The following is a 25,760-nucleotide window of genomic DNA, read 5'->3' on the forward strand; positions in this document are numbered from 1 at the left end:
CTCTCTCCTTGGAGAGCTTTCCTCACTGATGCTGCCAGAGTTCAGGACCATAAATGTGCCCACACTCTGGCCAAATTAATGGCTCTGAGCAGCAGGTACTATTTCCACTGCATTCCCTTCCCTCTGCAGGGGATTGCCAGGCTCTCAGAATCCCTAACCTGGACAGCATCCTCTGTGTCATGTGGAAGGTTGTAACGGCACAAGAGCTGCTGGATCAGTTGCCTCAAACTCCTGAAATTGCCTGAAGGATGAGAACAAACATGCAGGTAAGAGAGCAGAACACATGAGAGACAAAAATACAAAGGAGGCTGGGAAATAACATGAGGGACATGGTAGGAGGTATCTAGGGCTCAGCCAGTCCTAATCCAACATTCAATTTGTAAGACACTGACACATGCCAGAATCAATGTTCCCATGCGGTGCCTTTTCCCTGAGGAGAGGAAACAAAGCATTACAGAGTAGCCATTGCAGATAATGTTTGTGTGTCAGGCTTCCTGAGGAAAAACAAACAAAAGCCCAGAGAAAGACCACTCACACAGCAAACAGTCTGATACAGGGGACAAACTGCTGGGACAAGAGGTTTGTGAGGCCTACAGAGAACGTGGTTTGGAGGAGGAGGATGGGAAGGGGAGGTGAGAATTTGGAAGTTACTTCAAAGACAAAGCTCAGCAGCAGCCTGAGTATGAGGAGTCCATGGGCTGTTCCAGGAGTGTAATGGTAGGAAGGAAAAATTACTCTCAGAATTACTCTCCCAGGCAGCACAGTCAGGAATTAGCACAGAGGAGGGGATGGGGTTTGCTGCTGTCGTGAAGAGAACAAGGACATGGAGCAAGATGGGTCAGATCCTTCTGGATCAGTCGTGTAACTTGTCTCACATCCTTCTTTTGCTGTGATTCTTTTTCTGCTTTGGTGAGGAAGCTGGAGGGCTGTCCCACTCCTCTACTGGCTTGGAAACAAAAAGTGGATTTTCCTGTGGCTTAGAGGTTTAGTCATACATGGGTGGTGGTGAGGAACCAAGTGTGCTATATCCCATGCTAGCTTTTGAGTATCTGAAAGCATGAGTCAGAGTTTTCTCCTTTGTATTCATTCTCAAACCTGGGCTACACCTCTGCTCTTGCTCTCTCTCAGCATATTTTGAGATACATAAAGGAAAAAGAAATCATAGAATCATAGAATCAACAAGGTTGGAAAAGGCCTCAAAGATCATCAAATCCAATCTGTCACCCAAGACCTCATGACTCCCAGACCATGGCACCAAGTGCCACATCCAATCCCCTCTTGAACACCTGCACCATCCTGCAGCAAATGTAGATATCTATGATACAGAAATGAGCTCTGAGTACAGGCTTAGAATCAGACATGATCTAATCTGGGGAGCACACAAAGATCACCACCTATGACTATTTGTCTACCATATTACTGTAGCTGAATCAGGGAGCTGCATCTTCAAAAGAAGCTGGTTGGTTTTGGAGATGGCTGTGCCATAGCCTAAACACCCTTAAAAACAAGCAGAGATACTTAGCTTTCACTCTGCCTTTCCTAGGGAAATTAAACCACAGGGTGAAGGAGGCAAAAGATGGGACTCTTCCATGGAGACTCTTCAGAAAATGCCTGAGATGTTATTGCAAAGGATGAAGTGGAAAGAGAGAGGTGTCTGAGTGGGCCTAAATGTTACCATGTTCTCTGAGAGCTCATAAACAGAAGGTATTTCCAGGTCCTATTTTGTCATGGATGTTGAAATGCATTAGCAAAATACCTTTAGTACAGGAAGAGCAGAGACAGCTCTTTCCCTCAGCTTCTGGGAAGTGAGCACCTTGGACAGGTGTGTACACACAGAGGTGTGAAAGCTGCCACAAGCTGCCTAGGATGTGGCTGAGGCATGCCAGAAGGTACCATACCTGGGAGCTGCTGTGGCTCCAGAGTTTCAGGCATTTGTTTAAGAGGACTTGCCAGGCCATTGTGTTCCTCTGGGTAACTAGGAGTGGGACTCAAGGGCTGAGGCAGCTGTTATAGAAAGGAGAGAAAAATCAAGTCCACCCTCTATCATCTTTTTCTCAGCGTCTCCAAATGCCTTACTGCAGTCTCTGTCTAGCAGTTTCTCCACTCCTCTGCCTCACCTCTCCCTTCTCATCTGTATCCTCATCCTCATCAACGTAAGCAAAAGATTCATGCTTCAGCTTTGGCAGAGCTGCCCACAGTCCCTTGCTGTGCCCAATGTCAGCTGCCTCAGCCTTGTGCTGCATTTCTCTGGTGAGGAGTCGTCGGCGTTCTGGGCTCAGATGCCTCTGGAGGAGAGTCTGCAGCTCAGAGCGCTCCACAGACCCCAGCAGGATCATGGTGTCTGAACAATACAAAGCAGAGAAGCCATTAAGCCACTTGTAGGTTTTCAGTGTCCCCTGCCACACACTCCCTTCTTCCCCTCAACCTCTTTAAAGTGCTTGGACTTGTCCTGTCTGGAGCTAAACAAGAGTCACTGACCAGGTCTGCCAATAGCGGCTAACACACTGTGGGGCTGTGAGAAGTTCTCCAGCTCTCCTTAGCACCACACCAGAAGCAGGCCCTTTACTTATGTAAGATCCCTCCCTGTTGTCCCAGTTCAGTCCACAAACTTCCCACACATCTCCCTTATCGGCTGTACCTGCTTCACTGCACACACCTCAGCTTACCTGTCTGAGCAGCTGTCAGACAGGATCCAGAGCAGAGGATTTTGATGTAGTGGGTCACAGCATGTAATCTGAAAGCCAGTTTCTGTGGCTTTAAGCTGAGCCACTCATCAGGAAAGATCAGTTTCTCTATATTGCTTACCTGGTGAGTCCACCAAAGGCAGAGTCTTAGCAGTGGTGCTTTGGAGTAGAGTTTGCAAGTCTCGGTAATTACAGTTGGAGGAGACAAATTTCACATCCTGGACCATAATATCCTCAACAAAGATATTGTATTTGCTGTGAATTTATGAACAAGACAGGGAAGAGAGAGTGTATTAACAATGTCTAGCAGATAAATTCCTTCAAGAAATATATAAATGAACCCCTCTTTTAAAAAGTATTGTCAGGAGAGGTGCTTCTGTGAGACTAATCCAGAGGACCCTCCACTGGGTTCACCAGGTTGCCAGTGCAGTTGGATTGCACTCCGCTACCTCTCACCATACAATACATACAGACAGATGGTCAGAAGGCTTCGACAGGCACACCTGGCTATAGTTTCTACACTAAAACGAGGAAGGCACGTATATAAAGAACTGAATTTTGGTTTAAGCAAAACCTCCAAATAAAAGGATACTTCAAACAGTTGCTGCATAAAGAAAAGGGAAATGAGGCATCTGGCTTTTAAAATTTTCAACTGAAGCAAGCACCAACAGTAACAGAAATCAGGTGATGGTGCAGATCATTCAGCCCTGTGCTTTCAGTGAGGAAAAGAAGAGGAATCATCTCCATTTCTGTGTTTGAGCCCTAATTCTAGTCCCCTACTTGGTTTTTTTTTCTTACTGCAGGCCTATTCTGCATTTTTATTTTCTTTGCATTACTGTCCTCTTTTCATGCCCTTTTACTCTACCATGCTCTTAGCCTCAGCTGCTTTATTTCTTTGCCACTCCCAACCTCCACACGACTGTACCTTATGTGATTCCAGCCCAGGTCTGGCAGGTAAGGCAACTTCTTCACCTGGATAATGCTATCATAGAGGCTGGGCTGCAGACTCTGGGCCACCATGTTGGCAAGAATGACAGCCACCATCATGGGGAGGATGTGAGAGATCTGCCCTGTCAGCTCGAAGCAGATCACAGCAGTGGAGACAGTGTGGCTCACTGCTCCTGTCAAAGCTGCTGCACCTTTCCCAGGTCGGGTGCAAAAGGAACAGGAAGAGAAGAAGACTTCCATATAGAAACAGCATGTCATGTCAACCAGGAAAGTCATGGGGATGGGAGCAGGTGAAGAAAGACATTGAGACTCACCAATGACAGCATAGCCTCCAGGTAAGATCTGATAAAGGATTCCATCAAAGAGGATCCCATTGGGGAAAAGGGAGGCCATGATTTCCCCCACGAGGCGCCCAAACGCAGCACCTGCAAAACCGCACCGACGGTTAGGGGCTGGCGCCCAGGCTGTGCCATCAGCACTTCCTGACAGGAACAACATCAACACTGAAGGGACACTGAGGACTAAAGAGGAGTTCTCAGTCACAAAGCAGAGGAGCTAGGCCCTGAGAGGAGGAAGAGGTGCTAAGGGAGGTGAGGAGAGCTGAGCACTCAGTCCCTGCCGAGGCACGGTGGGCACAGCAGTGTTTGTGATGGAGAGTACTGCAGAGGCCCTTTGCACTCCTGCTGTGCATGGCCAAGCACTAAGATCACAGCTGGGGAGGGACTTTTGAAGGCCACCTTCTGACCCCTGCCCACATAGGGCTAATTTCAACATGAGATCAAGTTACACAGAACCTTGCCCAGACACATTTCAGAAGTGCACAAGGCTGGAGGTTCTCCTGGGCACCTTAACCAAGGAGAGATTTTTTTTCTTGTGACCCATCAGTATTTCCCAGGTTGCAGCTTGTGCCTTTACCTCCCATTTACTATGTGTCTCTAAGAGGATTCTTTGTATCTTTTCTATCCCCTGCTCCTTGAGAGCCAAAGGTCACAGTTAGATCCCCTCCAGGCCTTTTCTTCTGCAGGCTGAACAGGCCCAGCTTCTTCAGGCACTCCTTATCTATTTTGTGCTCCAGCTCCCCAACAGTCTCAGTGTCCTCCACTGGCCTCATTGCACTTTGTCAGAGTCTCTTGTATTGATGGACATGAGATGGCACAACATTTCAGAACTGTGTCCAAAGTGCTGAAGGAAGGGAAGTTCTTTGCCTTGCTGGCTGGGCTTCCCCTGGTACAACCTTGCTGTGGTTAGCCTTCGTCATGGCAAGGTCCTACTACTGTCTCATGCTCAGTTGCTGCCTGCCTCAGCATTTTGTTTAAGAGCTGTGGGTACTTGATGCTGAACTCATGAGCCTGCATACTTCAGTCTAACACAGCCTCTCTTAACGTTAGCATCATATTCTTTAAATGTGTTGGTGTTGCAACTAAAACCATTTAACCCCCACTACACTCCCACACTGCCACGTTTCAGTCAGAAGCACTGAGTACGTGGGGGGTTACACTGCAGGTACTAGCTCTGACATGATCTCCTCTAGCTGGCTTTCAGAGGTGAAAGGAGCAAATACTCCTAGTTGTAGGACGAAGGTCTCTCTGTAGATGATGTAGAGATATTAGGTGGCCATGGCTCAGGTGCCTTCCCTCAGTGTGGCTTTCCTTCTGTAAAATGAAAGGGATTTCCTCCTCAGCACTTGGATTCAGGGGGTGGGCAAATGACAAAAGCAGAGACTCGCAGGCTGGTATATGGACCATGAACCCAGCTTGTCAGAGACAGCGAGAGATGACTCCTCACCCTGAAGAAACCTCCTGGACACGCACAGTGCCTCTCTTAGCCTGTCCACCTGTCAGACCCATAGGCTGCAACACTGAATTGGAACTCACCAATAACAAAAACAGGCATGAAGCCTCCACAAGGGATTGGCATCGTGGTAGCAATGACAGACATGCAGAACTAGAACAGAGGCAGAGGGTATGGTTGTTACTGAGCAGCAACAGAATTTCATGCAGTTCCAACTCTACAGCCCAGCCTATCAATCCATGAGGAGATGTTTGGAGGGATCTGGCAGTTCAGTCAGAAAGTGAAGGGTAAAGTGACTGTGGGGTGTGAAGGGGAGCTGGAAGAGCTCTGGCAAGACCCAAACACTGACACAGAGGGTCTCTGGGTCTCAGGAAAGATGAATAACCAAGGAGATGAATGAAAATGAGAACTCCTTGGCCTTGGACCTTAGGAGTTGAGATTTCTTACTGCTCTAAACAGCTCAAACAACAAGGCTGTCAAAATTTCACAGACCTGGGAAGATTTCATTGCTAAGTGAACTCTGGAGGTCTCTCCCCCAACTCCCTGCTCCCAGAAGGGCTAATTCTCCAAAATAAAGAGACCCACTTCCACAGACCAGAATAATTGATCTGCTGTTGCTTTCAGAGTAGTGAGCAAAACTGTTTCCAGCTGCATTTCTCCATCAAGCTATGGTACTACTAACAGATCCTTGAGCCTCAAACAGCTGTAGACTGTGCTTGCATATGCTTAATGTCTCCTATCTGTAGCCAGGAAGATCATGTAGCAGGCTTCAGGCTTTATTTAGGGCAAATATAAATTATCTCAGAGCTTATAACTGAATAATTTACTTACTCTGAAGCCTGAAAATCTTTTCTGATGGAGCCGTCCTTACCACCTACTACACAGCGGGTACCAAAGGTCATTCAGCAGCATGCATAAGGAAGATGACTTAGAGAGCAGTGAAGGAGGTCACTGTATTAAGGCTAGGAAACTATTCCCTAATAAATTTGGTAATCTCACAGAACTATGTATGAACCCACTGCAGCTGCAGGGTTTCATTCAATACCCAGCAGCTCCTCATGGGCAGTTCACAAGCAGTTTTAGAATGGATCAAGAGCATTCACTCTGGGTAGAGAAGGGTTATGGTGAGATGGTTTCCTACCTTCACAAGGAAGAAGAGCAGGATGACGACAAAGACACTGACTTTAGGATGGATCCAGGCAGCAGATTTCCCCAGGATCTGAGTGTCCCCTGTGTGTCTTGCCCAGGTATAGTTATCAAAGAGAGTGCTGATGGCTTCCCGTGGCATCAACTAAATGACAAAAAACCAGGCCTAAGCCATGAGCTAAGATGGGGTCAATTCCATATGAATGATTATCATCATTCACAGAGAGTTCAGCTGCCAGCAAGGCCATGTCCCCATCAGAATTCATGTAAAGGGGGGATGGAAGGAGAGGGGGAGGTACACAATGCACAAGCTGGAGCACAGGGGGTGGGGGATCTGTGTGTGTATCAGTGATGTGTTGGCCTCTGCTCCAGGAAAGCAGAGATTTTTACTTCAGTACTTCACGACTGTGTAACTTCATTTACAGTTTTACTCTTTAGGAAGAGAGATGGGACTTTACCTGAACTACTGAAAGGAAAACTACTTTTACACACAGGGTAACACACCTTCCTTATTACTTGCTTAGGAGAGCAACCCCTTTTCAAGTTGCATATGAAGGAGATGGTCTCATGAGTCACAGACTACAGCCTGCCCTCAATCCAAAATCCTCCCATACCTTTCTTCCACTTTCCATCACATAAGGTTACTGGGGCACAGGATAAGGCACAGCTGTTCCACAGAACTGCAAATACACATCCAGCTCTCACCTCTCCTGCCATAAACTGCCCAAATCCAGGAGGAAAAGTCATACTTGCAATAAGGAAGGTTATAACCCCAGGGTAAACGAGGCGGCTGAAAAGAGAAAAAGGTCTATTAAAGCATAAGCTCACATTCTCCTCTACAAACCTGCCACTTCAGCACTATCAATGCTATTGCTGTGAGAGATCTCCTCCACTTGTCCTGGTTATACTGGTCTTGCTTCTTCATCCCCCATGCAATGGATCCTATCCCAGTGGACTGAAATGCAGGGGGTTCATATCTTTCTGCATGCATCCCCCCACTGCCTTCACTCTTAGGAGGAAAACTGCTTTTCCATCAGCACAGTTTTGGGGAAGCTGTCTTTGGTGGCCAGTAGGCCTAGCACAGCTAGGGTAGTGGGGGACAGCTGGGCAGCAGGCTGAAGCCATCTGAATTTTCTTGCTGCTGTGTTTTTGGATTCACTGTGGCACTTCATGGGCACTTAAGACAATATGAGTCCAAGCTGCCTCCATGTGCTGGACTAATCCTGCCAGGTCTCCACAGACAATTTACTGTGTTCTCTACAGGAATTTCTGGCTGAGATGCTGTGGTATTTAGGAAGACAAAATAGAACCTTTAATTTTTTTCAGTTTAAGGACCTACAAAATCCTGAGAAATTAGTCACAGGTTTAAAGCAAATCCACACTTTATTCCACTGCTCTATTGATTTTGTTTCATGGCTGCGCTGGAGGCATGTGGGTAATGCTGCATAACAAAGAATGACATTGTTTTTCTTCCACACAGTAAATTAAGTCAGTCTAAACTTCTTTTTAGCTAGTAGGTTCCTTCTGCTCAGACTTGCAGCTTGCTAAGGAATATAGGACCTCCCCACCTCTCAAAAAACTCAGAGCTTCAAACTTCTGTAAGGAGACTGAAGATTTAACAGTTTGCCACCTTTTATCCTTCAGGCTACAGTTTTGGAAGTTACAACTTTATAAGGTGGTGGTGGTGGTAAGTATTTTCAAGTGCCCTGTATCATAGTATCATAGTGTCAGTCAGGGTTGGAAGGGACCACAAGGATCATCTAGTTCCAACCCCCCTGCCATGGGCAGGGACACCCCACACTAGATCAGCCTGGCCAGAGCCTCATCCAGCCTGGGCTTAAACACCTCCAGGGATGGGCCCTCAACCACCTCCCTGGACAACCCATTCCAGGGCTTCACCACTCATGGTGAAGAACTTCCTCCTCACGTCCAGGAGGAGGAATTGCTAAGATCTTTAATATTTTGCACTTCTCTTCCAAGCTGCAGTTCTTACTAACTGATTTCAGCTTTTTGGTTTGTAGGCCTGCAGTAACTGCAGCACATTCATTAGGTTTGGCCTGCGTTTTGCCTGACCTTTAAAAAAAGTAGACTTTAAAGACATAATTCTATGACATCAATTCATAGAATTCATAGATTCATGGAATGGTTTAGGTTGGAAAGGGCCTTAAAGATCATCCAGTTCCAACCCCCTGCCATGGGCAGGGATATCTTCCACTAGACTAGGTTGCTCAAGGCCTCATCTAACCTGGCTTTGAACACCTCCAGGGAGGGGCAGCCACAACCTCCCTGGGCAACCTGTTCCAGTGTCTCACCACCCTCACTGGAAAGAATTTCTTCCTGATTTCGAGTCTCAATCTGCCCTCCTCAAGCTTCAATCCATTCCCTCTCATCCTATTAGTACAAGCCCTTGTAAAAAGTCTCTTCCCAGCTCTCCTTTGGCCCCCTTCAGGTCCTGGAAGTCTGCTCTAAGGTCTTCCCAGAGCCTTCTCTTCTCCAGGCTGAACAGTCCCAGCTTTCTCAGCCTGTCCCCATAGGGGAGCTTCTCCAGCCCTCTGATCACCTTCATGGCCTTCTCTAGACCCACACCAGCAGCTCCAGGTCCCTCTTATGCTGGGGGCAGCTTCAGTTGTATTTGATAAAATCTGACTGATGCTGAATTAACTTTTTATCCATTCTAAAACAGTAAACAGAAGCAGAATGCTCTTAAGAAGCATGATCACAGATTTTCCAACCTAAAATATCTGCTTTCCTGTCGAGTTTCTCTTTTCCTCTTACTGCATATTACACAGCCTCCCTTTGAAATCAAGAAGCTATTTGAAAGCATCGAGGTAGGCCCAGACTGGAGACAATCCAGGGCAGAACAAACTCTCCTGATATTTACGGATACGCTTCTGGTATTTGTGCTGTCTTAAGGCTTGAAATTCTTCTCTTGGCTTCCAGGAAGCATTTGTTACTATCTAGTACAGGTAGGGTATACAGATCTGGTCCCTCAAGAAAGTCTCTTCAAAGGCACTCACTGTTTGGTGAGGAACTGGCTCAGCGCTGCGTGACGGCGGATGCAGAGGACCACCTGGCGATTGAAATAAACAAAAAACGCTCCAAGGAATCCAGAGCAAATCCTGAAGTGGAGATAAGGAGACAACATCATGCCCAGCAACAGACAATACACAAACCACCAGCCAAGTCGTTTCGTTCAAGTGGGTTTCATTTTCAGCTGTTTATGAAGCCTCTCAAATGTCTCCTGGAGGGTTACTCCTACAGCACCTCACCTGCGGACACGGACTCCCTGGTAAAGGGGAGAGGTTATTTTGCAGCTCTTTGTCATAAGCACTGAAGCCATTTTACCAGCTACATTTTCTCTTACTCAGAGGGAGAAATGTCATCTACAGAAATCTATAAAATAATCTGTTAAAAGGGACTGACAGATCTCAGTGGAGGCTGACAAAGAGCAACTAGGCAAAGACTGGTATTGTCAGAAGTTAGAGATCAGGTGGGATCAAGAAACAGTAAAAATGAAGTGAGTTTAACTCTGATTCAGCACAATAATGCACCTCTGTGAAATACATAGCCTATAATGGCAACTCTTGGCAAGAGTGTGGCCAGCAGGGCAAGGGAGGGGATTCTGCCCTTTTAGTCTGCTCTGCTGAGACCCCACCTCAAATACTGCATCCAGTTCTGGTGTCTCCAGCATAAGGAGGACACAGAGCTGTTGGAGTGAGTCCAGAGGAGAGTCACCAAGGTGATCTAAGGGCTGGAGCTCCTGTGCTGTTAGGATGGTCTGAGGAAGCTGGGGTTGTTCAGCTTGGAGAAGAGGAGACTCTGGGGGTACTTTAGAGCTGCCTTCCAATATCTGAAGGCATTCTACAGGAAGGCTGGAGCCATTCTAGGATTCTATGATTGTCACTAAAGCAAAGTGTGTCATTTCTGTCACCCTAATCACTAAGGCTTGTGTTCCTCACATGGCAATGTCCTCAAGTTGAAGCAAGGGAGGTTTAGGTTGGCTATTAGAAGAAACATCTTGGCTGAAAGGGTTGCCAAACACTGGCACAGGCTTCCCAGGGAGGTGGCTGAATCCCCATGCCTGGAAGTGTTTAGAAGAGGCAGAGATGTGGTGCTGAGGGACATGGTTTAGCACCAGCCTTGGCAGAGTTAGAGAATGGTTGGACTCAATGATCTTAAAGGGCTTTTCTAACCAAAATGATTCTGTGATTGTATGAAAGGCAATAGCAAACAGCTTCCTAATAGCCACATTTCCTTCCCTGTCTGGTGTGCTACATGGACACCACTTCTGAAGATGGGATCCCAACAAGCAGAGGCCTTATTTGTGCCAGTCAAGATGTCTACAAGAAATTGTATGTAACTGTTTTGCAAAAGAATTCCTAACAGAGCTCACATGATAACTCTTGCAGAGCAAAGAGCCAGGTTCCTGGCCACTTACCCTATTACAGCAAAGGCTGGCAGCTCCTGCAGGTCAAAGGGGAAATCCATGCGGAAGTTCGTTCTGAAGAGGGCTGTGATGGTATCTGTGAGAGAAGAAAGAGGTAGAGGAGTAAAGGGGACAGTGAGGTAAGACATTAAATGCCATAAAACCTAGGGGTAGGCACAGGGGAACTAGTGTATACATTCTCCTGTGTTGTTTCACAACCTTCTGTACAGTATTACAGATTGGCTCTGGTTTAGCAGTGCCTGTTTTGGAGCACTTGAACCCCAAGCATTCTAGATGGTACAGGACTGTTTTCAGAGGCTGTGTGTGTACCCTTAGTTGCAATCCCAGATTGAAGGGGGTTCTTTTCTTCTACCATCCATTCTCTTTCTGCTGCACTGACACTGAAAACTCTCATTGCAAGGCAGTCAGTCCTTACCTATCTGGAGAAGCGGTGCCATCCACAGTTTTGATTGCCTTCTAGAAACAAAACTCATCACCTCTGAAGTTATCTCTGCAGAATTTGTTTTGACTGACACCATAGGAATGAAAATCATAGAAATCAGAGGTGGAAAAAATCAGCTACACCCCAAGTTCTCCCCCCTCTGATCATCCTTTTGGCCTCCTGACCCACTCCATAAAGTCTATGTCCCTCTTATGTGGGGGGGCACCAAAAAGTAGACATGATGATGGAAAATCATAAATGAATACAGCAACTTTTGTCCAAAGGCAGTGGGAATGGCTCTTAGCTTACCTGCATCTTTGTTCCAAACAGCAAGGACTCGGAAAATGAAAGCACTAAAGGTAGCTGCAAAGAAACCTCTCCAGTAATTGCGGACAGCAAAGTAAGTGGATGTGACCTCAATGCTGAAAAGGACCCCTAGAAAGGGTTGGGAAGGAAGCAAAGTTACAATCAGGAGTGCAATGTTAGAAGCATGAGAAAGGCTTCTAAGTAGTTTTCTAGAGCAGTGGTCTCCACACTTTGACTGTACACCTCTGCTCAGACAAGATTTTCGAGCACACACCCTGTGTATTTATTTCAAAACCAGGTACACAGAATGCTGCACTTATGGATTATGTACAATATGAAACATACCCAAACCCCAGCAATAAGTAAAAAAGGATGAGATTAAGATGAAAAAAAAATATATGTTTTATTAATGGAACAGGATTTATTATAATATTTTTTTTGAGTGCTTACTAAAAATGATTATAACCTTCCTTAATTCTGAGAACCTTGGGCTAACACTGAGATGCAGTGATTCAAAGGTCTGCTTCTGTGTTCAGTTTAGTTTGGTCTCGATGGCTGTCACAGCTGGAAAAGATGCCTCACAAAGCTAGATAAATTCAAGCACAAGAAAGGCACCACTGGCTGTGCTGCCCAAACCAAGACACTGATTTTTCACTCATGTAGAATCACAGAATCATTAGGTGGGAAAAGGCCTCCAAGCTCATCAAGTCCAACCATAACCCACCTACCATGACCATGAAACCACATCCTGAAGCACCACATCTACAGCTTCTTGAACTCCTCCAGGGATGGTGACTCTACCACCTCCCTAGGCAGCCTGTTCCAACCCCTCACCACTCTCTCAGTGAAGAAGTTTTTCCCAATGTCCAACCTAAACCTCCCCTCAACTCAAACCCATTTCCTCTCATCCTAATGCTGCCTACTTGGGAGAAGAGACCCAAACCAGCCTCACTCCAACCTCCTTTCAGGTAGCTGTAGAGGGCAGTAAGTTCTCCTCTCAGCCTTCTCTCCAGACTAAACAACCCCAGCTCCAATGCTCACTACTTGTGCAAAGATTTGTGTTGAGATGTGGATAGCAAGTTTCCTTCTTCCCTGCTGTCAATCAGTTGCTCTTGCACACTAATCAGAAGCTGCTGCATGTTTATATCTTTAACAAATGAGTGCAAACCCCACTGCAATGGGACTGTTTTAAAACAGGTCAGAAACCTCTGTTTCCAGGTTTAAGTGTACAGGCATGAGAGTTTTGAGGGTGACACACTTACATTTGTCATTGCAACTTCACAAAGCCTCCACAGGTTGCTTTTACAAAGCACCCATTTTCTCAGCCCTGTTAGAACACTGCTTTCACCTTGAAGAGATTGCATCAGCTAGGTTTCATTTTTCAAAAACCATTGCTTGGTAGCATGCTACTGGCAGGTGCTCATCATCACAGAGAAGATCAGCAAATTCAGAGCACTGTGGTGTGTGAAAGAAAAATGTGCAGCTGGTCTTAGACAACTCTTCTAAACCCCTTTGTCCTGAGATAACCTGAGAACATGATACAAAGGATTTTCTTAGTGGCTCCCCAGCTGGGAGCTGGGGTTGCTTAGCCTGGAGAAGGGGAGGCTCAGGGGAGACCTTATTGCTTTCTACAACTACCTGAAGGGAGGTTGCAGACAGGTGGGGGTTGGTCTATTCTCCCAGGCAATCAGCACCAGAACAAGAGGACACAGTTTCAAGCTGTGCCAGGGGAGGTTTAGGTTGGATGTTAGGAAGAAATTCATCATAGAGAGAGTGATTTGCCATTGGAACGGGCTGCCCAGGGAAGTGGTGGAGTCACCATCACTGGAGGTGTTTAGGAGGAGACTTGATAGGGTGCTTGGTGCCATGGTTTAGTTGATTAGATGATGTTGGGTGATAGGTTGGACGTGATGATCTCAAAGGTCTCTTTCAACCTGGTTTATTCTATTCTATTCTAATTGCAAAATAGTGTAAAGATTCTACCAGCTCAAGGTCTTGTTTTCATGAAATCAGCCACATTGATGACATCCTCTAGCACTCCGTGCATGGCTGGCTCCTATTTCTCTGCTGTTTTACCTTGCCTGCTGCCTTCCAATACCTGAAGAGATCCTACAGGAAGGCGGCAGAGGGATTTTTCATGAGGATGTCTAGAGACAGGACAAGGGGGAATGGTTTGAAGCTGAGGGAGAGCAGGCATAGACTGGATCTTAGGGAGAAGTTCTTCAGTATGAGGGTGGTGAGATTCTGGAGTAGGCTGCCCAGAGAGGTTGTGAATGCTTCTTCCCTGGGATTTTTTTAAGACCAGGCTGGATAAGGCCTTGAACAGTCAAGTCTAGTTGAAAGGTGCCCCTGCCCATGGTGAGGAAGTTGGAGTAGATGATCTCTGAGGTCCCTTTCAATCTGAGGTCCCTTTCAACCTGTAAATCCATAATTAAAACAGCCTTTGATAATTCTGATTGTTTTTTTGGCCAGTTTGGTCTTCTGTACCTCATCCTGTGTCTGCCTAAGAGCCTGTTCTAGGAGTAGAAGGGTCAGCTCTGCCATTTTCCTGTTGTTCATGTGTTGGTGTTATCTTCAAGCAAAAGCCTCTTCACAGGAATGTTTTGAAGACACTTGTCCCTTTTGTGAGGGTTAGTTAATACTAATATAATCCCCAAATCCACTGGATCTGGCACACTGCAATATGCTGAAAGCAAGCAAATGAGTGAAGGCACCACTGCCAGGCCTCCGTGCTGGGAACAACTCCATACAGAGGACTCCTTGTGCCCGGTATGTGACACAGGGCCATCTGACACGTGGCCCAGGGGAGGACACCACTGCCACTACAGATCCTGAATATTAGTGAAGTTCATTTATAGAGAAAAAAAAAAGCAAATTAGAAATCCAATATGTCCTTCTGACATTCCACAGCCTGTGCACTCCCTGGAGTATGCACACTGCCATCTGAAGACCACTCTTCTAGAGAGCCTTCTCCCCTTGCCTCCCCGAGGCTGCCAGTGCAGAAAAAAGACTGTCAGGAAGCTTCTTTGTTCAGAGCAGGTGACAGCCCAAAAAAGGAAAGGGGGAGAGGAGGACTAGGCAGGAGAGGATTTAGGTACCTGAGACAAAGGAAAGAGAACAGCCACTTGCCTCCAAGTGGTGTCCCAAAGCAGCAGCCGACCCCCACAGCGCAACCCACAGTCAGGACATCGGTGTAATAGTATGGCTGCTACTGGTGAGAGAGACAAAGAGAGACAGACAGAACAGAAAGGCAAGAAAGCAGAGAGTGACTAACAGGATTGGCAGATAGGGCCACATGCTGTCACCCAGCTTTGACACCACTCTCACAGTTACAGCTACATTTATCTTACTTCTCCCTTCTGGATGGCTTCAAATTATTCAAAAGACAAGACCTGGTGCATGTTAGGCACACACCTGGAACCACATCTTCAAGACACATGGAGAAGGCAGCATCTCCTCTTCCAGTGAAATGTGCAGATCTGTGTCACTGCAGAAGAGGTGTCTTGGGGAGAGTGCCTAAGTATGCTTTACTCCTCTTTTACTTACACAGGGAATCTCAGGATGCCTGTGCCAAAGAGTGCCTCAGAAAAGCCACCCTGTGAGTCTGTGTGCATAAAGCACATGCACATTCAGAACCAAGAATGGAAAGATGCTGAAGATGTCTCTTCAGGCAGATGAGTAACTGATCACCTGGTAAAGCACTGTGCTGTCCTGGTGAAAATAGTCATGGTAATACAGGCAAATGGAAGATATAAAATGTAGATTCAGTTTTGGAAGGCACAGAGGTCTTGAAAGGGAGAACCTGCTCTTCCACTCCTTCTCCAATACTTGTCACTGATATGCCTGAGAATGGCAAAAAGTGAGCAGGTAAATTTTGTTTTGTCTGAAGCCTCACTGGGTCCCAAAGCAGCCTGTTAGATGTCCCACAAGTGTTATGGGAAAGAGTGATCCTGCATCATGGTGGGAATGTGAGTAGCCAGCCTGAATTCTAAGGCCATGGATGACCATGAATTCTTGTTTACCTGAGCAGGTGCTAGAGCCTCAACTAAAAGTTGTCTCAAGCCTGTCTTTGCACTACACAACAGAACAGGGCCATGGACTGTTCCCTGACCCAGAACAATGTGTTCTTACCCATATCTTTGTCCTAGGTAACTTCTGGGCCCTGTTAGTGCCCCTGTGTCCTTAGCACATAATCATGTGTAGAAACGGGACGGGGTTCAGTGTGAGTGTCTGGAGTAGTGGGAGGGTTGTGTCATGTCCCACCAGCATGGTGATTAGCAGCTGGAGACTGGGGGAACATGCACATGGCCTGGAGCATAGCAGGAGGTAATTATAGCTGTTCAGAGGCAAAGAGTCTGACAGAAGAGTGTTGAAGAACAGTGTGAGACAGAGACCTATTGCAGCCACTGAGAATTGCTTGTTCCACAGGGCATCTCCTGGGACCCAGCACTATGTCAGAGTGTTGGTGCTGTAGTCAGACAAACCAGACAGAACCAAACCAAGTGTACTAGAGTGCACCTGGAAAAAGTAGGTTGAGCACCTCTGCTTGTCAAGGGCTTAACTGGCTTTTCAAATCCATTTCGAGGGCTCCTTATTAACAGACAGCAATAACCCTGTGGTCCCTGCCACCAGTGACATGCAAAAAGAACAAACTCATGCTGCTAAAGGTATCTGTGGAGAACTCTGCTGAGAGCAAGGAATCTCACAGCAAGAGTTGTACATGAAATGTCACACAGAGGAAGACACTTGCCTCCAAGAGGAGCCCTGAAGCAACATCCAGCTCCAGCTGCACAAGCCGCCACCTGAAGTCGAGATGCCTATGCACCTTCTGGAACAGAGTGCAGCCAGCAGGGCATGCTGGGGTTAGAGGGAGCAAAGCCAGGGGTTAGCATCTAGAGCACTGAAACAAAGCAAGTCAGCAGCAGACCCAGCCACTGCTGTTAGAAACAGCAGGTTCCACACATTTCAGTGCTGCCTCTAGTCCTGTCAGCTGACCTTCAGCAGTGACACCAGGTCTTTCTGCACAGGCAGGATCTACTCAAGAGGAACAACACCTTCCATGGTTGTATTACAATCAGTTCTGCCAGCAGCCTGCACCTGAAGCAGCTCCTACACTGAGCTTTATGTGCAGCTAACAGACTTTTGTACAGTGATCAGCCTGCACAGGCTGTTCTGCAACAGCCAAGGCCCAGACATAGTGTGGCTATAATTAGCAGTGCTGTGTAATTTTGGCTTACAGACAAATTAATCTTTGTCTGCAGCTACTTTTCTAAACAGATGATGATCACAGCTCAAGGATATCAGACTGATAACATGTCGCACATCTTCCCACCCAGCCTCTGTGTAGCAGGTAGGTAACACTGATGGGCCTGCACGGTTATTTGAATGGCTATCTGGCCTTCCCCCATTCTCTTTGGCTTGTGTTTTACTGCTCTGTGGCAGAACAGTGAACTCAATCCACGTGTGTCCTCTGTGCTTTGTGGCCCACCAGCATCATCCTGCATGTCTTAGGAGTGCAGCCTGTGGAAGAGCCACATGCAGGTGTACATGTGCCTTACCTCATAGACACCACAGAAGATTGACATGAACTTGCTGAGCACTGCAGCACAGATGCTGGCAATATGCACAAAAGGACCCTGCAAGAGAGGAAGAGGAGGAAATCAGAGAGACCTACCCTCTGGTTACTCACATCCATTGCGTCACTCCAGATCTCATCATTTCTCTTTGACCACCTCAGCCACTCCTTCGGTCTTCTTTATTTCCCCCTCTCAAAGACTATCTGACTTTACTTCTTTGAAGTTTTCTCTACCAAGCCTTTCAAAGGAAGAAAAATGACCACTGGAAGATGAGTGTTGCTGGAAAGAGAAGAGCTTTCAGAAGAGGAACAGCGGCAAAAGAAAGAAAACATTTATAGACTCTTTGTCCAGAGACAGCTCTTCCCTCTCCCCAGGCCCCAGCCATGACTGCCCATGAGAACAGCAATATTCACCTCTTTCCCCACAGGCATGCCACTTCCAAGCCCAGCTGTGAGGGCCACAACTTTGGCCACAAAAGCCTTGAGAGTGAGATACTCCTTGAGGACGACTCCCCTCATAATGGTCTTGAGCTCTGGAATCCCAGATCCTGAAAACAACAGCAGAGCAAGGGATGAGCAAAAGGCTTAGGCAAAGGGAGTAAGGAAGATGAGACAAGACAAGAGCAGATCTTGGCATGCCCTCAGCCCTCACCAATGGCCTGGGGCGAGATGAGGTGGCAGAAGAGGGCCGCAAACAGAATAAGAGCAAGTGGGTAGGAGACCCACACCAGGTACTGCAGGGGAACACTCGGCTGCACCTTTGTGTACATCCACTTGTAGGCTGTGGACAGACAAACAAAGAAGTTGTCAGTAACCAGCAGCTGCCACAAACACACCAAAGTGTCACACCCTTGCTAAACCTGCCCATCCCAAATCTCCCTGAGATTCTAGTTTCCCAAGACAAGCCTTGTTAATTTTGAGCACAGGTTCCCCAATAGAGCAGGGGTTCTGCAGGATAGATAGAGATGGCTCTCTCTTCTTGGAGAGCAGTAATACCTGTGCCCAAATGTAGCAGACAGAGGTGTGTTGCAAGCGAGCTGCAAGGATCAATCACCCTACAGAGTCTATTCCTTTGGCAGACTGAGGGCCCGAGCTGGGTGCTGAATGATAATCAAATGGTCCCCCAATAGCTTAGTGCCCTCTTCTCCAACTCAGTCACATGAAAAATCATTCCTTCAGAAAAACTGGCTTAAAAGCTCTGATGAAGGTTTGCCTTTTAGAACAGCAGCATGAAGAGAGCTGTGCCAGCTGTCAAAACAGCAGTGGTACCATTGCTCAGCCAGGTGCAACAACATGAGCTGCCAATAATCCAGTCTGAGCTTCAGTTCCTGTGCAAGTCTCCTTTGCCTGAGCTGGCTCCTCACACAGCTGGAGATTGAGACTTGGTGGAGAGAAAAAAACCAAAACCAAAGGACTCAGCTGCAAGAACTTTAAAGGACAGAGGCTCTCTGGTAAGGTAAGCCAGATGCCAGGTAGATGGGGAAGCTCTAAAGGGAGGAACACTGGGATGAAGGAATATTGGATCTTTGAGGACATCTTATAACATCAGCAGCCAAGATAACTGAGAGGAAAGGGTTGGGGTGTGTGTGCAGGTCAGGACTGGGACACTGAGGGTCAGGATAAAGGAACAGTGTAGTTAACAGGATGTGGGAAATGTTATGTGAGTGTGCACCAAAATGGGGCAGGAGGATCTTGGAATTCGTACAGTTGGAAAAGGGGAGAGGCACCAGAGGACAAATGCAGGGGAGGGATACAAGATACTGAGTAGGAGATCTTTGTGAAAAGAGCCAAAGGAGAGAGCACCCTGTGGCCATGTACGGCAGGGCACTGGCTAAATGAAAACTGGAAACAATCAAGAGGTAAAAACAGAAACAGTATCAGGAGGGCATCTAAGAGCCCCTTTTCCTCTCCATATCCCATGTGCTCACAGTTCCTAGGGAGGATGGGAACCAGTATAACAGGAAGGAACACAGTCCCACTTGCTAGTTCCCCTACATATTCATGGGAGCAGGACAGAACAGGAGTCACAATCAGGGTTTGTCTTCGATTCATCGTGCACACATCCTTTGTTTCTGCCTGCTTCCGTGTTTTGCCCTGCCATCCCTTTAAAGAACCTCTCCCTAGGTAAGCTTTTCTCTAACACATTTCAAGCACTTCAGAATTCCCAGGCAGTGAAGGGTGAGGATGGGACACAGCTGTTCAAGGAGGAGCAGCACGGGTCACTGGCCTTTCGAAAATATTCACAGCATGTACAGTGCTCTTCTGCAACACCTGCGTCAGACCCACCCTGTAGGCTCTTCGCACTGGCATAATCCATTCCCCAGCTCACCAACGCCATGACCAGACCCAACAGAACCAAGAAGATCCAATCCTCTCCCAGCTTCTTGGTAATGTACCTCTGGATGCGCCGGGCACAGGCTGCGGAAGGAAGGAAAACCGAGGTAAGCCTGTGAGAGATAAGCCTCTCCTCCCCTGTGCTGAGAACTGACTACATGAAGAATTTACTTGGAAGCATCATTGGGCTCGTGGTGAAGGACTGGCACACATCCTCCTCCTACACAGCTCTGCAAAATCAGTTTGAAAAACCCAACAACAACACAAAATGGGTTTGGGAAGGGCAGAATTTAACATCTTGTGCGCTAGCAGCAAAAAATCTGATGCAGGGAAGTCCTTTTCCTCCTGCTACAGAGATCTGTTGTGGAGAAAGTGATTAACTTGGGAGTGGCCTTTTTCCAAACAGATTTTTTTCACCCTAATGAAAACTTGCATGAAAAGATCTTTTTCATCCACTGTGATTCCTTTTCCTTCCTTCCTTGCTGCTCCCCAGTCACAATTTTCTTGTCTTTGTTCCTTGCTTAAATGCCATCTTTCTGGCTGGCTTACCCAATCTCTGTTCGTGAGGTAGTGGAAGATTGACCCTACCTTGGCATTTGGAGTAGTGCTCCTCTTTGATCTCCACTTGACTCTCACGTTTCTGGGGCCTTTCATTGTTCTTCTGGGCCTGCTTCCTATTCAGTAGTTTTGCTGCTTCCTTGTTGTTGAAGTCAGTTATCTGCTCTGTGTATTTGCCATAGATCTAGAGAAGCAGAAAGCAAGAGAGATCAGAAGGAATAGATCAGGCAAATGCTCCTTCACAAACAGCACTAGAGATGAAAAGGCAGATCTGCAAATGGTCCAAGGGGCAGAATCAGAAGTACCCAAGCAGGGAGACAGAGAAAACCTCAGACAGAAGCTTATCTTAGTTTTCTTTTTCCTTTCTGGTTCCTTCCTTCCTAATCTCTCCAAAATATTTTATCTCCTTGTTCAGGGTACAAAACATGGTCACAGAATATTAATTGCTTTCTAACACTCTGAGAAAAAGCTGGCTGTGGTCTGAAGATACTGAGCAGGCTTTCTGGAAGTACAAAAGAAGGTCAGACCAGTTCAGATGAGGCAGCCACCCTCAGCCCTGTCTCATAGATTTCAGCAGTACTGTGAAATGTCTCTGAAGGTTGTGAGAGGTATTACAGCACCAAACAGGCTGCAGGAATGTCCTGCATCTGTTCCTTCTGCTGCCAAAGAATGCTTCACAGGGCACACAGCCACCAATGTGCCTGTGGAGGAAAAGCAGCAGCATCAGCTCAGAGGTCTCACCAGGGTACTGAACACCTCCTCCCTTTACTTACTCAAAGCATCGTGCTAAGTCCTTGTGTGTCTCCGATTCCTCTAAATTTCCTAACTACTTCATCTAGTCTTTGCCTTCAGAAACTAATCTGCAAATGCAATTAGTTCCATGCAATTCCCAACCAGACACACGTGCTCAATGACATTTCAGAGTTGGCAAACCTGGCAGTTGTGCTGTCTTGTCAGCCATGAGATCCTGACTGTGCCCCACGTTTGTTCACCAGGTGCCCCGAAGAGCACCTATCCTGCCTCACTCAGAGCACAGACAGCAAAGATGTGCAGACTACAAGCCTCTTCTCCTCAGTGAAGCTTCTACCTTCAATGAACCATCTTGGGCTTCACTTGAGATCAGGATATCACCTGAGGCATGGCCTGTGATCTTAGCACTTCACATCTGCAAGGTGGTCGTTGCTTCCTGCCCAGCAAAACATCTGCCTTGGCTCTACTGCTCACCCCTCTCACTCCCACCATGGAGCCATCCTGCTGTTCCTGAAATCATGCAACAATCTGGTTGGAAAATATCTTTAAGATCATTGAGTCTAACCATTATTGGTCCTAAACCATGTCCCTCAGCACCACATCTCTGCCTCCTTTAAACACCTCCAGGGATGGGGATTCAACCATCTTCCTGGGCAGCCTATTCCAGTGTTTGAAAACCCTTTTATGAAGAAGTTTCTTCTACTGTCCAATCTAAACCTCCCCTGGGCTAATTTGAAGCCCTTTACTCTTGCCCTGTTTTCTCTAGGTAGAAGAGACCAACCTTCACCTCGTTCCAGCTTCCTTTCAGGGAGTTGTAGAGAGCAAAAAGGTCTCCTCTTCTCCAGACTAAACAACCCCAGTTCCCTCAGTTGCTCCTCACCAGACCTGTTCTCCAGACCCTTCACCAGCTTCTTTGCCCTCCTCTAGACCATCAGAGAAGGCATCATTAGTGCTGAGGTGCACAATCACTTTCCTGGTCCTGCTGGCCACACTACTCCCAATGCAGACCAGGATTCTGGTGCCCTTCTTGAATGCCTTTTCTACTGTCAGGAGTGACACAGCTTCTAAATCCTACCCCAGCTATAGCTGCAGAAAGAGAACCATGCAAATTCCTGCAGTGCATGAGGATAGGCATTTTTGTCAGTGCATATTACATCACCTGTCATCTATCTGCTGTCTCCTAACTGCCCCAAATCACCTGTATATTACTATTATTATCCTATCATCATTATCATATCTCTAAACCACTATCTGGTTTTTTGACCATCAGTTATCTATTCAGCTTCAGGCCAAAGACCAAGATTTCACTGTTCTGGGCCTTGTGCAAATACATTTAATCACAAAGTGAGTCTGACACAGCTTCCAACTTCCAGCTACACCAGAAGGCAACTGTTAGCAAAGGCACAACAGAATCCAAATCCCTCTCTGCCAACCCTTTCTTCAGATGACCATGGAGAAGGAAATCTCAATGGCCACAAGCATGGGAATGGATGTTTGTGCAAAGAGCACATTGCAACATGAACACTGATCCCTCCCCTGCAAGGGATGGCTGGCAAAATACACATCTGCACAGCCAGCTTGGTGTGGACAGGAGATGTCTGCACACACAGTGTCCTACAGCAGTGTACATGCACTGTGTACATGATTGTGCAAGTAAAAGTTTTTCTAGGACATCTTTTCCATGTAAACCCACAAATGCAGCTGCCTGGGGTTTAGGCTGTAAGTTGTGTTCAGCAATGCTGCTTGCTCGAGGACCTTACTGCCTGTACACATCTGATGACATGCTTCACTGTGCTATGAGGATGCTTATCTACATTCACTGACCTGCACCTCTCTGGAGCTGAGAACAGAGGTGCTCCACTGGCAGGTAGAAAGAGCATGGAGGTGGACTGCATTGCCTCACTGTGTCATCTGCACCTGCTTGTGAAAGTGGTTTCAGTTGTGCAGGACCAGTACACTGGGTGCATGCATGTGAAGGTTTTGTGCATGGATGTGCTTTTCTGGAGACAGCTTGCACCCAACAGCTCCTTCCTGTCCCCAACTTGGCTTCCTTCACCCACTGTCAAAGTCAGGGCTGGGACAGCCACTAAAAACGTGACAGATTCTCTTTATGAACCCTTTGCTTTCCCAAAGAGAAGAAAGGGCATAGGGCAGAGAGACTGAGGGGTGGGAAAAGAAAACTTAAGTACTTCAATGAAAATAATTAATAAAAAAAGGTACAAAAAGATACAAACCCAATACTGAACCCAGCCCCTGATGGCAATGACATCACTGTCCCCACTGATGATGTGGCAGAAGTCCCAGACTGCACTCTGCAGCAGACAGGAACTGAATTCAGGAGCGGGATTCTGGAACTATATTCAGGGATGCATGGATCAAGATCAAAGGCAGAATGTACAGAGTCCTCCAGGGCTGACCAGGCTTGACCCTGGTGATCCCTCAGCTGTATACTGAATATGAGGTGGACAGAAAGGAATCCCTTGTCAGTCACTTTAGGGTTGCCCAAACTGCCCACTCCCTGCCTCAGGTGCAACCTTTTACTTTGCACCCCAGTGCAGTACACAAGATTTAACAGTGTCCTTGGCCTGCACCCCAAGCCTTGGCAGTGACTGTAAACATCAGAGCTGTCACAGCCAGAAGCAGCCTCTGTCTGTGCTGACATGCTATTCACTGCAGAAAGTGGCAGTACTGAGCAGAGACTGACCTGGGAAGTCAAATCACTGAACAGGATTAGCTCCAGACTAGCTCAAACAAGGACACTCAAATCAGCTCTCCAGCCTCAGGCATTGCTCCACCTGCACCCCAAGGGGCAGGTGTGTGCCACTCAACCACGGTTAGCCAGGGGCTGGGCACCTCCTTCCTGCCAGCTGCCCTGACCTTGTGCCCTGCTGCTTCAGCAAAGGTCAGCTCCAGATGGGCACCTGCACTTCTCCATCCCAACCCACTCAGCTCACCCTGTTAGTGTGGCTGCTTCAGCCAAACCATTGACTTGCTTTAGTATAACTAAACTGCTCCAGCCAGACCTCTTCCCAGACACTCTCCCATTTGTGCTGCTGCTTTCCTATCAGACAGGCACTGTGTTTTGAGCTTTAGTGTAGGAGACATTTGCAAATACAGATGTTTTAGATCCAGAAGAGAAATTCCTGACTATGGCTATGGAACCAGCTGTCTAATCTTTGCAGCATGACACATACAACCTTCACTGGGATATTTATCAATTGGAAGAGATTTTCTTGGTGGCAAATGTGGCTTTTTTCCTATCAGTAAACCACTAAAGTCTTCAGATGATGATGAATGCATCCTCTTCCTCATCACCTGGTAATTCACCTAAGTATTGATGTAAGGGATTTGTCTTCATGTAAGGAGGAACGTCTCCTCTGTAGGAATTCCACATCCACATGCTCTCTACCTTATCACTGGGCAGAGTCTTCACTGCTGTAAAGCTCTCTGACATCAGCTTAGTCTGAATAGAGTGGTAGGAAATCAGACACCAGAACTCTGCTGTAAACCCTCCTCCTTGCAGGAGGCCATCCCGAAAGGAGAGGTAGAGGAGATACAGAGAATAAGGCAACATGAAGCCATAACTAGAGGACAATTATGCCCCAGATATTTCTCTGAACTGCTGCTTGTATGAAGAGCAAGAGACAGGTCAAGTTGAATTCCTTCACTTACAGCTCCCCAAAGAGCTACCAAAACTAACACCACCATGAAGTGCTCTTTAGCTAGAGAAAAGTCAGAGCTTTATTTACACAGCATACCTCTCTCTATAGAGCTGTATAGATAGGTACCCACCTACATACACCACTGCTCTCTCTTTTATTCACTCTACTGCTTTACTCAGCACCACTCTGCAGCTGATGGTAGCTGCAGTTTCTCTTTGCTATTACAAATGCATTCATAGCCTGATTGATTTTCCCCATCCCAGCTTGCCCATTTTAACTCTCTGCATGTCCACAAGAGGTGAAAATGCCCCCTGACTCAAAAGTACTTCTGGGTGTAAATACAACCATGGAAGTCAGTGCCTGGCCCAGAAGGCAACAAGTGGAGGGGAGAATTGGTGGCCCGGGAATGGACAGGGATGTGTGCTCCACAGATCCATTCTGGGAGCCCCAAGAGCCTCTGTGACCCCGGGGAGACCTGTGCTGCCCAAATGTCCCAGTTGCCCAGCCCTACCTGTGGGTGGCTGAGGGAGTTCTCCAAGGAGTGCAGGTCGTCCCCTGTGCCCCCAGCCTCCAGGGGTAGCCCATAGCGGGAGCACTTCTCAAAGCAGACCAAGTCGTACTGTGGTGAGCCACCCCACAGGGGCTTCCAGCTGGGCTTCTGTCCTAGGGTCTCTGAGCTCTCTGTGCCTCTGCTCTTGCTCATGCTCAGCTGAAATGAAGCTGCCTCTCTGGGCCTCACCTAGAACCACCTCATGTTCTGGCCGAGAGCATGGCCTCCACACTTCCTTCTGCTGCCTCCTTCTTTTCTTTCTCTCCTCAGACTACCCTGACCTGTCCTGTTCCTGCACTCACTTTCTCTCTGCTCCTCCTCCTTGTGCCTCACTCACTTTCTTCCCTTCCCACCCAAAGGCAGTGATGGCAGGGTTTAACTATATTTATAGCAACCTTCCTCTGCCACATGATTCCCCAGTGCCATGTCTGATCTCAGCAGAAGTCAGGAGCTCTGCCAGGATTGAATATCAGGTGTGGGCAAGATCAAAACTTGTGAAGGAGAGGGAAGGGGCAGGAGTGGAGGAGGAGGAAAGAGGGTGGTAAGACAGAGCTGGAAGGACAAAGGCAGAAAGCAGACAGAAAGAAG

General features: G+C 47.2%; 1 protein-coding gene across 1 annotated transcript in view; it reads right to left on the minus strand.

The window, feature by feature from the left end:
- The window catches only part of CLCN1 (chloride voltage-gated channel 1), a 31,010-nt gene extending 5,492 nt beyond the window's left edge, over positions 1–25,518 (minus strand). Inside the window, exons 1-19 of the mRNA XM_068142084.1 lie at positions 25,134–25,518; positions 20,241–20,394; positions 19,605–19,736; positions 17,971–18,099; positions 17,733–17,866; positions 17,302–17,379; positions 14,873–14,951; positions 11,747–11,872; positions 11,008–11,092; positions 9,587–9,688; positions 7,275–7,359; positions 6,565–6,714; positions 5,507–5,576; positions 3,947–4,057; positions 3,610–3,823; positions 2,806–2,939; positions 2,118–2,341; positions 1,899–2,004; positions 159–241 (exon numbers count right to left, since the gene is read on the minus strand). Of these exons, the coding sequence (XP_067998185.1) occupies positions 159–241; positions 1,899–2,004; positions 2,118–2,341; positions 2,806–2,939; positions 3,610–3,823; positions 3,947–4,057; positions 5,507–5,576; positions 6,565–6,714; positions 7,275–7,359; positions 9,587–9,688; positions 11,008–11,092; positions 11,747–11,872; positions 14,873–14,951; positions 17,302–17,379; positions 17,733–17,866; positions 17,971–18,099; positions 19,605–19,736; positions 20,241–20,394; positions 25,134–25,325 (2,388 nt within the window). The 5' untranslated portion in view covers positions 25,326–25,518. The remainder of the gene's footprint in view (positions 1–158; positions 242–1,898; positions 2,005–2,117; positions 2,342–2,805; positions 2,940–3,609; positions 3,824–3,946; positions 4,058–5,506; positions 5,577–6,564; positions 6,715–7,274; positions 7,360–9,586; positions 9,689–11,007; positions 11,093–11,746; positions 11,873–14,872; positions 14,952–17,301; positions 17,380–17,732; positions 17,867–17,970; positions 18,100–19,604; positions 19,737–20,240; positions 20,395–25,133) is intronic.
- Between the last annotated feature and the right edge of the window lie 242 nt (positions 25,519–25,760).

The sequence above is a fragment of the Melanerpes formicivorus genome, unplaced genomic scaffold (genome assembly GCF_026170545.1).
Source record: "Melanerpes formicivorus ecotype bairdi unplaced genomic scaffold, bMelFor1.0.p_v2 SCAF_8, whole genome shotgun sequence".
Lineage (NCBI taxonomy): Eukaryota > Metazoa > Chordata > Aves > Piciformes > Picidae > Melanerpes > Melanerpes formicivorus.